The sequence below is a fragment of the Alligator sinensis genome, unplaced genomic scaffold, assembly GCF_000455745.1.
Source record: "Alligator sinensis unplaced genomic scaffold, ASM45574v1 scaffold886_1, whole genome shotgun sequence".
In the NCBI taxonomy this organism is placed as follows: domain Eukaryota; kingdom Metazoa; phylum Chordata; order Crocodylia; family Alligatoridae; genus Alligator; species Alligator sinensis.
Window position 1 is genome coordinate 394632 of NW_005842040.1, and position 14622 is coordinate 409253.

Here is a 14622-nt window from a genome sequence, read left to right on the forward strand (position 1 = left end):
CCTCCCCCCACCCTGAGTTACTTAGAAAGGGTTCCCAGCACCACTCCTGGCACCAGCAAATGTGTACACAAGCCACTCCTGATCAATGATCACACAGTCTAAAACAAGACACATGATTGTAGATTGGGTGCAGAAAATGTTTGCACAAACCCTTAGATTTTTAGGCACTATTTTTACAGTGTAATAAATACTTGAAGGCACTGTACAATACATACTCATTTCATCATAGAATCTGCATCTTACTCTTTTATGAAGTGAAAGACATTTATATTTTATGCAAGGTTTTTTAAATTGGGTAAAAGCCAATGGCTTTTCAATGCTCCTACAAAAAAGGAGCTCTGCATCTTTAAAATTTTGCTGTATTTTCTCTCCCTCTTCCTGCTCTCACTGCAGGCAGTGTAGGCTCTGCAGCAGCTGGCTCATCCTATCAATAAGGTTGAGTTAGCCAAGGTGGAGGATGGGAGTGGAATGGAACTGTCCCAGCTCCTCAATGAGATCAGGGCAAACTATGAAACGCTCCTCACCAGAAATCAGATAGACATCGTCCTCTCAACAAGCACCCAGGTAATGATTTCATACAGACAGACACCTTCCAGAATAAGGAGACAGTCCATGTCTACCCAATTCCTGCCTCAGCCTCTATGAGGTACAGTATTTCCTTTTCAATGCAGCATATTATTGGGGAAGGGATATAGATTTTACTGCAGTATGGCTAGACTGAAAAGCTTAGAAATAATGTGATCCTTACGTTATAATATTCACACTAATAGAATGCTGTGTAATGCCTTTGGATGTTTGTCTGTAACTGCAAGCCAGTGATATTGTTGTTCTTAGAAAATAAAAACAAGATGACATATGCAATAACATGGTACCCTCTAGCCTCATTCAGAGTTATCCCTCAGGAGGCAACATCTTAAATATCATTTAGGGATGATATAAAGAAGTGGTATATAAACAGTCTTTACAATTTGTATCACCTATATTGTGGAAAGCTTTACCTTCTCACGACATTTTATATATCATTCCCAGGAAAACCATGCCATATTTTTTTCTGCAGTGCTTATATCACTGGTTTTCTGTATCATCCTTTTAAATGTTATTTAAATTACACACACAGTAGCTCTACAACACCACAGTATGTTGAAATAATATGACAAAGCCAGTTACAATCCTCAAATGCCAAGGAATTCAGGCAGAAACTTGGTTCTTTTATCACATTGTTGTACTTTGATATTGCAAAAATTCTGAACAGTGAGAGATTTACCTGCCATGGTCCAGATTACCCAATATACTCTGGCTGCTTTGCACCACTTTGACACAAAGAAGCCATAAACCCAGTTTAACTAATCACTTAAACCAAGTTCATGTCTGCTTCACATTACTAAAGGAACACAATAAAGCCAAATTGTATTTATGCTGTAGTACACACAAGGGCAGGCAAACAGTGTTCAGTCTCTATTAGGAACTAGCTAAACCTGACTTTTTCACTTTAAGTGATAACATTACAATATATTAATATCATATGACATAACATATGACATAATACTTATAGTAAAGCAGTAAAGTGTGCATTGGATATACACAGTAAAGTGTTGTGATGTCATCACTGCTTACACGCAAAACACCAAATTGTGAAAAGAGCCATAATTTTCCATTATCATAATTAAGCACTATGTAAGCATTATTCATAATTTTAATGCACAGAAGCAACTGACTTGACAAAACAGTGTTAATGTCTGGCCTCTGCTTAATTCAAACAGTGCATCCCACACATACAGCTACTATCCAGATACTTCACAATCTAATTTATTTAACAAATTTAATAGTGATCCTCCTCTATTAAGACTGTTCTTTGGAACCAAATCTGCATTAAGAAACAAAGGGCCTAAATTAGACTTGACATAGCTACTGCAACGCCACTTCCTTTGGTGAAGCTAAAGCCGCTTACTCCTAGGCTGAATTGGGGCTAAACACAGTTGGTATTTCTGTAGTGGAACAACTTTACAACAAGAGTCTTATAAAGTCTGAGGTAAAAGTGTTGTATACATTTGGTATTGATGGTCTAATAGTTTAGCCTTTCCCACCCTAGCCTTTATCTTTCTGGCCCTGACATAAAACAAGTCCCAGAATTGTTTATAAAATACTTGGATTATTTCTTTATTATTTTTCAAGTATATGGTAGCTCAGTCCCTGCCAATGTACCTTGGTCCAGTACTGTTAATCAACCTGATATTTCTTCAAATACATCCACACTTTGTCTGAGAGAATTTATGTTAAAAAGACTAGACTAGAGAGACATTTTAGTAAACTGCACAAAGCTAACTAAAGATTAAGCCAATTCATTCCTAGCAGAGTTTGCAATTAACAAAGTTTCTCAGAGATTACAATATTCGGTGATGTACACAGGATTTCATTGCAACTAGAACAAATGTATTCAACGCCCACAAATACCTAAGAAATTTATTTAATTACATATTTATTAACGTAAATAATAAAATTAAATGCCATTATCCTATTTATATCTACTCTAGCTAGAAGAAGCTACAAATGAAAGAATGGACAAAGATGAGGAAGATTTAAAGGCAGCCAGAGCAGAGCTCAGTGAAGCCAGGCGTCAGTGGCATCATATGCAAATTGAAATTGAATCTCTCCAAGCTGTGGTAAGCATGGCCAAGAAATGGTATTATCAAACTCCAGAAAATGTAATCTGTTTCTTCTTCCAACATGCAATATCCCACTGTTCACAACAATCACATCCAATTTGCAATGAAAAGATAGCAAGTACAGAAATATACAGACTCTTCCCACTGATTGTTAATCACCTGGAAATTTCCCAGCCACTTATTCCTGCTAAAGACTATCAAATATTTTGATCCAGAATCTTTTATTTTATACACAAACTATATACATACATATAGATATAGGTATAGGTATACACACACACACATTACTACTACTACTACTTTAGCTTTTTATTCCTGCCAAGCAATTATGCACATTTTTCAAGAATTGTTCCACAATATCCCCATATCAATTTCCTAACTAGTAACCTATCTCACTTGTCCATTTAAATCATGCTTTACTTTGATCCTTTGAACCTATGCCCCAGGTAAGCAAAATGGTGCTTTTGCTGAATTGGGAGTTTATATTCTGTAACGCTGGTGAAACAGTTTTGTCCATCCACACTACAGCTTTGTTTACCCTAAGGATTATTTTAAAAAGAAAAAAATCTTTTGCTACTACTGTCACCATTTAATTTACTTCAGTAGGAGTTCTACAACAGATTAGTCTCCAGAAGGTTTCCAGTATTACAATGGGGAAAAAGCATGAGAAGTTGACAGATCTTGTGTATGTCTCAACTGTCATGTGTGCAGCTAAACAATTATTGGCAGTAGTAGATTTTTTTCTCCAAATTCACTAGTGAAGACAAGACCTATGAATGACACCGTTTTTAAAATGCCTTTCGGGGAGACCCACTACTTGACAAAAGATGTCTAAAATTAATCAAGATCCCTGGTGTAGACAGGGATTAAGAATATAAACAACAGTGATTTATAACATGACTATAGTGACTTCACAACTTGGTGAATTCCTTTTTTGGATAGCTGGACAGACTTGCTAATAAAAAATGAATTGATTTCATGGTATAATAGAAGGCCATCAAGGTTTATCTGCTAGCTGCTATTTGAGATTATATAAATCTTACTGAAAAGTTAAAAAAAACCCACAAAACAAAACACCATTTTAGATTCTTATAGAAGATGTTACCTTAAAGCCTGGGTTTTTACTATTGTTGCTAAGGATTATTTTTAAAAAAAAAACAGATTTAACAATGTGTTTTCTGTTTTGTGAATGAACACTATGTGAAACTGAACCTTTTAGGCGACTTTTTGGACCTTTAATATTGATTTGACTTAACAGGAAAAGGGTTTGGAAAATTCATTGCTTGCCACAGAGCATCATTACCATATGCAACTACAGAGTTTAGAAGCTGAAATTGAAGGCTTAGAGAAAGAGCTACAGGAAGTGAGAAAAGGTATTGAGAAACAGCTTCAAGAGCATGAAATTCTACTGAATACAAGGATGAGGCTGGAGCAGGAGATAGCAACATATCGCAGGCTGCTAGAAAGAGAGGAAAACAGGTACTGCCTAACTGGATAAACAGTATTTGCTTTTATTTTACACTTCAGAACTTTTTTGTAGTAATTTTCAGGGTTGTATGAATATAAACATCACACCACCAAAAATATTAGATATGGGTTAAACAGAAGCTCCTTAAAGAAGGATCTTTTTACCTTGTACAATCTTATGCATAGGTATAATTAATCTGTAAAAAACAAGATAATAAATGATTACATGCAGTTTTCCTACCATTAAAATAAACATTTCTGGAAAATCTGTGATACTTATCTTCCTGATTTTTAAAGTTTATGTTTAGGCTTTTTATGGGATTGGTTTGCTTTTTTAAAAGATCAAGTTTTAAAACACCTCTCCACAATCACAGCAACTGTGAAACATATTCAAGTCCATATGCATTTTTTGCTATACAGTGCTCGCTTTGGTACAATTTTAACTTAATTACACACAATGGTACTAATTCATCACACTTGGGTTTAATTTCATTGAATTAAACCAGCAATTTGTGGTAATGTATTCTAATCTAAACAATCAAGTAAAACCTTCGGAAACACTTTTTTTTTCTAATAATTTAATCCATGTTTAATTTTAAGCATTTTTAAAAAGAGGAGCCCCCACCCCCTAAATATTACAATCACCTCACACTATTAGTTTTAATACTTAGAATCATAGAATCATAAAAAAATAGGGTTGGTAGGGTCGGTAGGGAACATGGGCCGACAATGCAAGCATACGGTCAGTAAGGCTAACCGTACCTTGTCGTGCATCCACAGATGCATCACAAGCAGGGCCAAGGAGGGGATCCTCCCCCTCTATGCGACACTGGTCAGGCCGCAGTTGGAGTACTGCATCCAGTTCTGGGCGCCACACTTCAGGAGGGATGTGGACAGCATCGAGAGGGTCCAAAGGAGGGCCCCTCGCATGATCCGGGGACAGCAGGGCAGACCCTACAAGGAGAGGCTATGGAACCTTAACCTGTTCAGTCTTTGCAAGAGAAGGCTGAGGGGGGCATGGTGGTCATCTATAAACTTACTAGCGGGGACCAGCGGGGATTGGGAGAAACCTTGTTCCCCTGAGCGCCTCCCGGAGTAACAAGGAATAACGGCCATAAATTGTTAGAGAGTAGGTTTAGACTAGACATTAGAAGACACTACTTCACAGTCAGGGCGGCTAGGATCTGGAACCAATTTCCAAGGGAAGTGGTGCTGGCTCCTACCCTGGGGGTCTTTAAGAGGAGGCTTGATGTTTACCTAGCTGGGGTCATTTGAGCCCAGTTTTCTCTCCTGCCCAGGGCAGGGGGTCAGACTAGAAGGTCTACAAAGTCCCTTCCAACCCTACATCTATGAATCTATGACCTCAGGAGGTCATCTAGTCCAACCCCTTGATCAAAGCAGGACCAGCCCCAACTAGATCATCCCAGACAAACCTTTGTCTAGCTGGGTCTTGAAAACCTCCAAGGATGGAGATTCCACAACCTTCCTCACATACACCGTATTGCTTCCATAATACTTCCTCACATACACTATCGCTAAGTATATGAGCATGGTCCCCTAAAGGTTACAATGAATAAATGATTTCAGTGCAGATAAAGTAGATTAATTTTGATATGGCAAATCTCAAGTATTCTACATAACAAAAGGCAGGGTTTGGATTTAGCATATCTGAGTTGCTGCTCAGATACAGCTAACAAATATTGAAATAATTATGGAGTTCACACATGGAAGCATTAGGCCCCATTCTTCCCTAAATGGGAATAACCTTAATTTGAGAAGGAAACACCACCATTTCTGCCATTCAACTTGCTTCTTGGGAATTCTTCCAGTAGAGTTTTGTATCTCTTGCTTCCTCACAGGAAATGTTGACCTAAAACGCTCCAAGTGAGGGAAAACAACTGAATTTTTTTCAGTATATTTCAGTATAATTTTGTAAAAATTAAACAACATTCAGTATGAATAAAACAGAACAAAATAACATATACCTTCTTCTCCATCCCCACCCCACCCCCAATCCGCCTTGCATACTGCCAATTCAATTAAATGTTTTCAGGGGAAAATGATCCAATAGGTGTGCAAGTATTCTCAGTAAAATTATTTAGTCCTATAATCAAAATAAGACATTCTAACAAGGGATTTCTGCAGTAAATATATTGCTTTTTACTGTCATTATTTCTGCACATTTTCCCATCATAATTCAAGTTTCAGTTTAGAGTAACTTTAATATTATTATAGTGTGTAATATTTTCATTTTTGTAGGTTTCGTTGTTCTACGCACCATAGAAAAGATGACAGAAAACCTACCACCAGCAAGATAGCTTTTATCTTACCATCAAGTGAGTTTTTGAAAGATATGGAAGCATTTCTAAAATAAAATACACTTGTCTTCAGTTCTCAGTACTGCACAACTGAATTTCCCAAGTAGGAATTATAGTGAACTATTAATGATAAGATGTATTATATGATACCTTTCCATAAATTAAAGACCAAAAGGAATGTAAAAGCTTGCGCACCAAACTCCACAAATTAAAACTTGCTGAATTAAAGTAGATTAATGTATGCTTTTCATCGGCTATGTTCCTGTAAATTATTTATGAATACAGTCAATTCTGTATTTGCTTAATGTATAGCTAGGAAATAACGTATTGACTTCTCTTATCTTAGATCAACTGCCACATATTCCAGCTTACTGTACCTTAAAAACAGTTTAATGCCTGCTTTAATCACAATGAATGCTAAAATAAACAATTTAGTGTTAAATTCCCCTACGCCAGCACAGAGAAGATGAACACATACAGCCTTCCATATCATCTTCCATGGAATCCCATCTGCCACAGCTAAATTAGGATGAAAGGGGTGGAGAGACATGCAGAGCAGAACGCATTGCTTTTCTTCTGAGAATAGGCTGTTTGTGCAAACAGCTAACACATACTGCTGATCAGTACATTTATGTTAGACAGCCCTATTACCAAATATCCCACTGAGCTGACAACCTGCAACTTTTAGAGGAGTTTGGTTTACTAGTCAGGATGCTCTCCTAATACTTTCTTGAACCCTTTAAAAAGATTTTATTCTGATCCTTTTTAAAAAGTAAAAGTTTGGAAGGTTATTTTCCCCACACTTGACCCCCATGTTCCACATGGTCTGGATCTAACCCAAAATATGTTCTTGGCTATGCCACAGTTCCAAAAATTATCTGGATACCTGTGTGTTTTGTTTTACAGCTGGGGCCATAAAGAAGCATGAGACTGAAACAGTAGAACTAATGACAAAACAAGCAATCCTTAATGGAAACATGGTGAAGGAAAGGGCCGAAGCTCATGGCACGATACAGTAAGACAAACATTAACTAAGCAACATGAAAATTATATATAAAGTTATAGCTATTTTAATTAAATATCTGAAGGCCCCACTCTATGCTTATGTCTGCCCTGCCTCCTTATGGACTACACCCAAAAAGAAAAAAAGAACATCTCTCTTACTCTTATTCCACACATACCCAAACCCAACAGTCATGGAGGGTAGAAGGATCAGGGGAGCCTGGACATGTTCCTCAGTGCTAGTTTCAGGCCTCTTTTCTGAAAGGAACCAAAGAGCAGCCTTTAGAAATGCTGAAGATCCCTCTTAACTGTAATATATATAAACACACATATACACACCTTACTAAAAGGTACTAAATATCAGGTATTTTATTAGCTTTCTACTTTATTCACTTCTTTTTAATTCTGTTCCTGTGTTACATATTTCTGACTGGCTTCTTTTTGCTTTTTTATTACTAACTATAGGAGCATGATACATTTGCAGGCCTGTCTGTTGGTTTCAATTATTACAAAACATCTGTTTTAACTTGCTTTACTAATGTAGGACTATATAATCTTTTTCCCTCTTCCTCTCCTTGATTTTTTCATCTTTTTCACTTTTTTTTCTAACATTTTACATGACTTGGGCCATATTGTGTCACTGATATTTATTAGAATTAGATGTTGAAATCATTCAGAAATTCTTAAAACGAGGGTCATAGTATGGCCTTGTTGATATACATGTTTCAAACTCAGGGCCTGATCCTGCAATTCTTACTCATGTGAGCAACTCCTACTGATAGCCTGATGGATTTAAATGAAACTACCTGCTTAAATTAGGTTTATTCAAATTAGTGAGGGCTCTAGAATCAGACCCTTAAATCCAGATCCTAAAAAAATATTTACACACCTAATTAAATTTAGGTGCCTAAACATCATTGATAGGGGTCTACTTAAATTGCGGAGAAATTAAACAATTTTCATGGGTTGGTGACAGTATAAATAGCAAATTATTTCCTGGATGTGTTAATACATGATAAACAATAAAGTAAATTATGTAGAGCTATACAAAAAGTTTAGAAATACTAATTTATGCTTCCCTTAATAAAAACAATCCATTAAGGTAAGTGCCTATGCCCTGGAAGGGGTAGGAGGGACGAGGGGGGTGGCAGCCATCTTGTGCATTGCTGAAACCCTGCAGAGCGGCCCTTGGTGACGTGACTGGTACCCTTCATGCTGCCCCACCAGCTGGCACCTTCCCACCCTGGGTAGGCTGCGAGGCCAGGCCACAGTGGCAGCGATGACCATTGGCTCCCTGGAGAGCCAGCATTTTGTTTCCATTAAGTTTTTAATTTATTAAGTTGATTTTGTGGACACTCATATTTCGTGTTTTTTGCAAAATTTTCAGAATTGCAAATTGAGTAGACTCTAAATTGTTGGTTTTGAGAGTTACTCTGCATTTTACTTCTGCTGGCTTTGAATGTAAAGTAATATCAAGCTTTGAAGTGTGGATGTGCATCTAGATTTTAATCCTCCATATTTTCAGAAGTTAGTTCTATCTATTACAGCTATTGAAGCTAACTGCAAAACTTAGATATGAGGGCTGAATTTTTAATATTCTTCCTGCTGATTCTGGGAGTGTTTACTTCAAAGTGTTTGTTTTAATCCATACCTATTATTCTACAAGAATAGAAATATAATAAGGCTTGTCCCTTTATTCAATGTTTCTTGGGAATGTAGCTGTAAAAATTCGCTCTGAAATCTTGCATTGCATTTAAAAAATTGTTTCCACACTCTCTTAAGCAATATTTCATCACATTGTGTAAGAATACCTGAAGACATGTGTTACTTAATGCCTATATGTTCACATATGCATTTGGTTTATTGTTTCAGGACAGAAAAAGTGGATGAAGTTATTAAAGAATGGGAAGGTTCTTTCTTTAAGGACAACCCTCGCTTAAGGAAAAAATCTGTTTCTTTGCGCTTTGATCTCCACCTAGCAGCAACAGATGAAGGCTGTTTACAGACTAAACAGAATAATCTACCTGATATTGAAGTCAGGCTGGTAATGAGGCGGTCTTCTAGTATTCCATCCATCAAACCTTAACCCACAGCAAATTAATCCAAAGATCATTTACAATGGGCTTTGGAAATAAATACATTAGGATGAACCTAAATAGGCCATATGGCCTCCTCCCATCTTGTCCCAATTAGGAAATGTTACTATGTATTTTAATGAACATTTGAAAAATGTATGATTCTTTTTTAATGAAAGGGAGAAAGGGAGGGGTGTAAGATTTCAAGAAACATAATTCCTATTAGTTTTTTTACTTTTTGTGATGTCTTTTAATTTTCTCATTATTTCTTTACAAAAGTCTTACTTTGCTGTGTAGAGTATCACTAAATATTTAAGAATTAAACTATACCTTTAAACCTTTACAAATTGTACTTTTATAAAAGAGAATCTGGCTTCTCTTATCAATTAATGAAAACTATACATTTCATTTTCTTAGTTTCACAAAACCATAGTGATTTATAATGCATAAGTCTTGCAGTCATTTTTACCATAAAAGTTATCATACAAATGGTATACATCAAAAACCATTTTTACTGGCATAAGTTAAATGCATAAAATCTCTCATAACATCTAAACTATTAATAAATAACAAATAATTTTCCTTTGATAGGTAAATAATATTTTTTACATATTTGAAAGTAACCACTCAAAAATAGGCTACTTTCTCCCACGCAATTATGCACGCTAACAAATAATATTGAGCATACCATGCAACAGGTTTTTAGCAGAATTCCTCATTTCAAACCATTTACATTAGAACTAGGGGTATGATATGGGTCACTGAGTTTTCTCACCTGTACATTACACAAGAACTGCCTTTTCAGTTCTACTGAGATACACAGGGTAAAACCCTGATGTTATAATTACCAACAAAAAATTGTAATTGACTTCAGTGGGACAAGCATTTTCTCTCACATGTACAGAGTACTAAGCTATTCTGATAAGGCTTCCATGGACAGAATTTCTGGCTTCCATAACCAAGACTTTGGTAGAAGTTCCTCACATAGAAGGCCAGCAGCATTAGCCTTACAGTAGGGCCAGAATTCAAAGTTTCTCAATATTCTTTCCAGGAGGTCCAGACTTTGCTGTCAGGCTTATTTCTGTTTTTTAAATCACTAATTGCCTAATATAAAACAGTCCTGCAATAAAGGAAGTGGGAGTCTGACTCTGTGGTTACAGCACTCTCTTGGCAGCAGAACCTGGAACCCAAGGGCGTTAGTACACTCCACATTTATTGGCTTTTGCACTGCAACAGATTCACAAAAGTTTAGGGCTGGAAAGGATCTCATGAGATCGCTGGATCCAGCCTCCCTGCTGTGGGCAGGAAAGACTGTTGGGGTCAAATAACCCCAGCAAGGTATGCATCCAGTCTCCTTTTAAAAATATCCAGGGTAGGTGCCTGCACCACCCCCACTGGAAGTCTATTCCAGAGTCTGGTCACACAAACCATAAAGAAGTTTTTCCTTATATCCAGGCTGAAACCACCTTCCAGGAGTTTATGACCATATAAACGGCGTGACTATTTGCACAAACAGGATTTCTGGACACTTTAAAAGTCTTTCTGATGCATTAAACTAAAACTCCTCAGATGTAGTTTAGTTTGGCTTGCCGGGAATTAAAACCACGGATTCATTGCATGCAAACACAAAGGCACTCAAAGACATGTAATGAGCCTCTTTGTCCACCAGGTGGCACTGCAACTTTTTTTGCAGTTCACCCCTTCGAATTGCTGCCTTTTGGGGGGGGGGTTTCTTGTGCTGTGTGCCGGCTCCCTGCTCCCACAGCTGCATGGGAGGGCACAGGGTGTGGGGCCCCAGGCCAGGAGGGCAGTGCAGGACCATCGCGCTCTGCTGCAGCACCAGCCAGGGACCGGGCTTAATTCATTCGAAAACCTAGTGCATGCAAACACTGATGTGACACGCCAAAATAAACAAGGTTAAATTTTATAAACCTATTTAATGAGAATTAAACCCTGTGACATGTACAGGCGCCCCAAGACTCCTGCCTCCCACTGTAGAGTCATAACCCTTAGGTGACAGAGGCAGGCTCCCTTTTGTTTGCTTTCCTTCTGGCCACATGATTCTTGTGCTTTTGGTTGCACGGTGGCTCAGCTTCAACAAGAGGTTTGTCAACAAGAGGCTCTCACATAGCCTCCCCTATAGCCTGGTGGCTGGCATGCTCCTTGCAAGTGGTAGAAATAGTTTCAAATCCCTTCAAGATAAGGTGGAACTAGAAGCCAGGTACTCCTATTGGGCAAATGCTTTAACCACTAGACTCTTGGTCAAAAGGCAGGTATCAGCAGCACCAGTTTTCAGCAGGTATCAGCAGCACCAGTTTTAAGGTGATTTCAATCCTACTGTTATGAGTTTGAGTTTCCCCCTACTGGCTGTTTCCCAAAGGGCTCAGGTGAGGTTTAGGTGTCTCCCAGGAAGACTCTAAATCATAACAGAGGATAGGCAAGAATTAGGTGCTATGGCATGCCCAGTGCTCCAACCTGAATTGCTTCTGACCATGCTCAGAAGTTCAAGGGAAGCTTTCTAGGAAACTTCTGCAGTCCAAAATGGAGGTGCCTAATGAATTTCAACACCTAATGAATTTTGTGGCTGCTGGAGCACAACCATTTTGAATCATTCTTTGGAACACTGGTACCAAAATGCTGCTTCAATTCTATTTAAGCACCTGAGGAAGCACTTTAAATTCTTCTCTTGATAGCATCAGAAAGAACCATAGGCCTTCAGAAATACAGGAATGATATTAAGAATTAAAAAAATCATAAAAAATGCTTCTCCTATCTGTCCACCTGCATCTGTATTGCGATCATCTGAGGAACACTAAGGAAACTATGTCCTTGGATTGTTTAAAATCATAGTCATCCTACAGTGTTTAAATACTTGTTTTGATGTTTCCACATATTACAATGGTGAAAAATTAAATTAATAAAGTTATCTTTTAAAATATCTTTTAAAAATAGCATATGCTGTTGGCCTACATTATGTAGTACATCATAAATTTATCAGGGTATATTTACTGTATATACAAAAATGGATCAAGTAAGGGCTACAAATTTAAATAAAAACTTTACTAGACCTATTATGTTTTTCTCTATTGCTAATTCAGAGTAGTGTGGGCAAACCTCAGCTACAGTAAACAAAACCTTACATCTTTTTTCTCCACAGGAAAACAGAAATACAAACTTATACACTCATTTTTATTAACAGATTATGAAACTAGGTTTGAACAACATCCTATATAGTTAGGTAAGAATGGCAGATTAATTACGAAGAATTCTAGAAGGGCTGACCTCACAAACTCTAATTTGAATCAATGGGAGTTGCAGGAACTCAGTATCTCAGAAAACCAGATCATGTTTTCTGTAGGTCCACAATAGCATGTGTAAGTTTTATTCAGGTGTCAGCACTTGCCCTATTGCTTATGGTATGTTTAACAGATACTGACACTGCAGGTTTCATCCATCATTTATTTAACTGCTTCTAACTTTTACTAATGTAAGAACAGTGCATTTATACTGAATGCAGTTATACTATTTATGCATTGTTCTATATCTCCTGTACTAAGCTGGCTAATTAACATTAACCCTAATTGTCAAATAGTGAGCTGGTGTATACTTGAGTATTTGGCATCCTGAATGTAATAGACTGTCCGAGTAATTCCACTATGCAGCTTTTTGTGCTTATATTATGTACCTTTTACAATACTTGAATTTAAACTTAAGTTTTAACTGCTTTGAGGCACTTTAAACAGGGATATGAATTTACCAAAGTAAATGATACCACTGCAATAAAGAATAATAAAATTGAATCTGGCATTGTGTATTATGTGAATCTGACCACACACACTTGCATTTGTGAGAGAGGCAGAGTAATCTAAATATAAAATGAATGCACTAGACCAGGGGTTCTCAATCCCCGGACCGCAGCCAGATGCCAGGCCACAGCAGGTCGGCTGCCAGTCCGCAGCACAGTAGCTGCCAGACTGGAAGTGACCACGGACTGACAAACCGCGACCCCCCAGAGCTGGGCGGAGAGGTTGCGGCTCCTTCCGCAGGGCCCACAGCAGCATAGGGTTTGGCCCACCCCCCACCTGGGGGTGAGGGTATCATTACCTGTTTTCCGGCCCGAAATTCTGGCCACAGTTGGCTCTGACTGCTGGGCTGTGGTTTGCCGGGCCGCGGTCACTTCCAGGAAGCAGTTTGCCAGCCCACAGGATAAAAACTTTGGGAACCCCTGCACTAGACTATAAATACTCTAGAATAGTTTCCTATAGATGTTTCCACAAATACTGTATTATGACCCAAATTTCCTATGGATCTCCTACATAGCATGCCAAGGGTGTACACTGCCTGGTATAGTACCTTTGGTAAATTTTCAGGTATACCCATGGGCCATGACCAGGAGGGGGACCCTCTGGACTATATATTGTACAAATAAAAAAGACTGTCTCTTTTACATAAAGCTTGCAATATATAGAAGACAAGAGACAGAATTAGGCATACAACAAATAAATAATTATCAGAAATCCAGCCTAAAACATACAGCTGTAAAAGTTCTTAGGTACCCATCCACTTATAGGAAGAATTTACACAGAAACATAGCAATTGATTTATCAAATTAGACCAATGGCCTAATAACTTGTTTCTGATATTAGTTTGTATAAGATCCACCACAGAAAGGGGTTTAGGAATACTTTTTATAGACAGGGTTTGTCATTATCCATGAGGGAAAGAATTACTGGACATCTTGATTTATACCCTGAAACATCATCTCTCTGATATTTTTTATTCTACCTCTTGGAAGTGTGGTTTTTCTCACTATGTGTATAAATTCTGCGCCTTCTACTGCTAAATAATTAGCTAAGCTTGCAATAAATTGTATGCTATAGATAAATAGAGGAAAATTATCGTCTTGAACTGGAAAATTAAAATAGTCATTCTTCCTGGTGTATGCTATTTTGACTATATCAGGGCTGGATTTCACAGCCAATGAAATTAATTTAAGTCATTGACTTTAATGAAAGTAAGCTTATGTCCCAAATTATTTTTTGAGTTATAAAGTCATTTCACCCAGACAGATCTTCAACATATCCCACAACTTACCTC

The 14622-nt window shown here is 37.6% G+C and overlaps 1 protein-coding gene across 1 annotated transcript; it reads left to right on the top strand.

Annotated features, from left to right (window-relative positions):
• The first annotated feature begins 468 nt into the window (after nucleotides 1-468).
• On the top strand, nucleotides 469-9536 carry KRT222 (keratin 222). Its single transcript, XM_006022526.2, has 6 exons — nucleotides 469-564; nucleotides 2532-2660; nucleotides 3922-4142; nucleotides 6390-6466; nucleotides 7355-7463; nucleotides 9323-9536. Exons 1-6 carry the CDS (start codon nucleotides 469-471, stop codon nucleotides 9534-9536), a joined length of 846 nt encoding a protein of 281 aa, XP_006022588.2.
• The last annotated feature ends 5086 nt before the right edge of the window (nucleotides 9537-14622 follow it).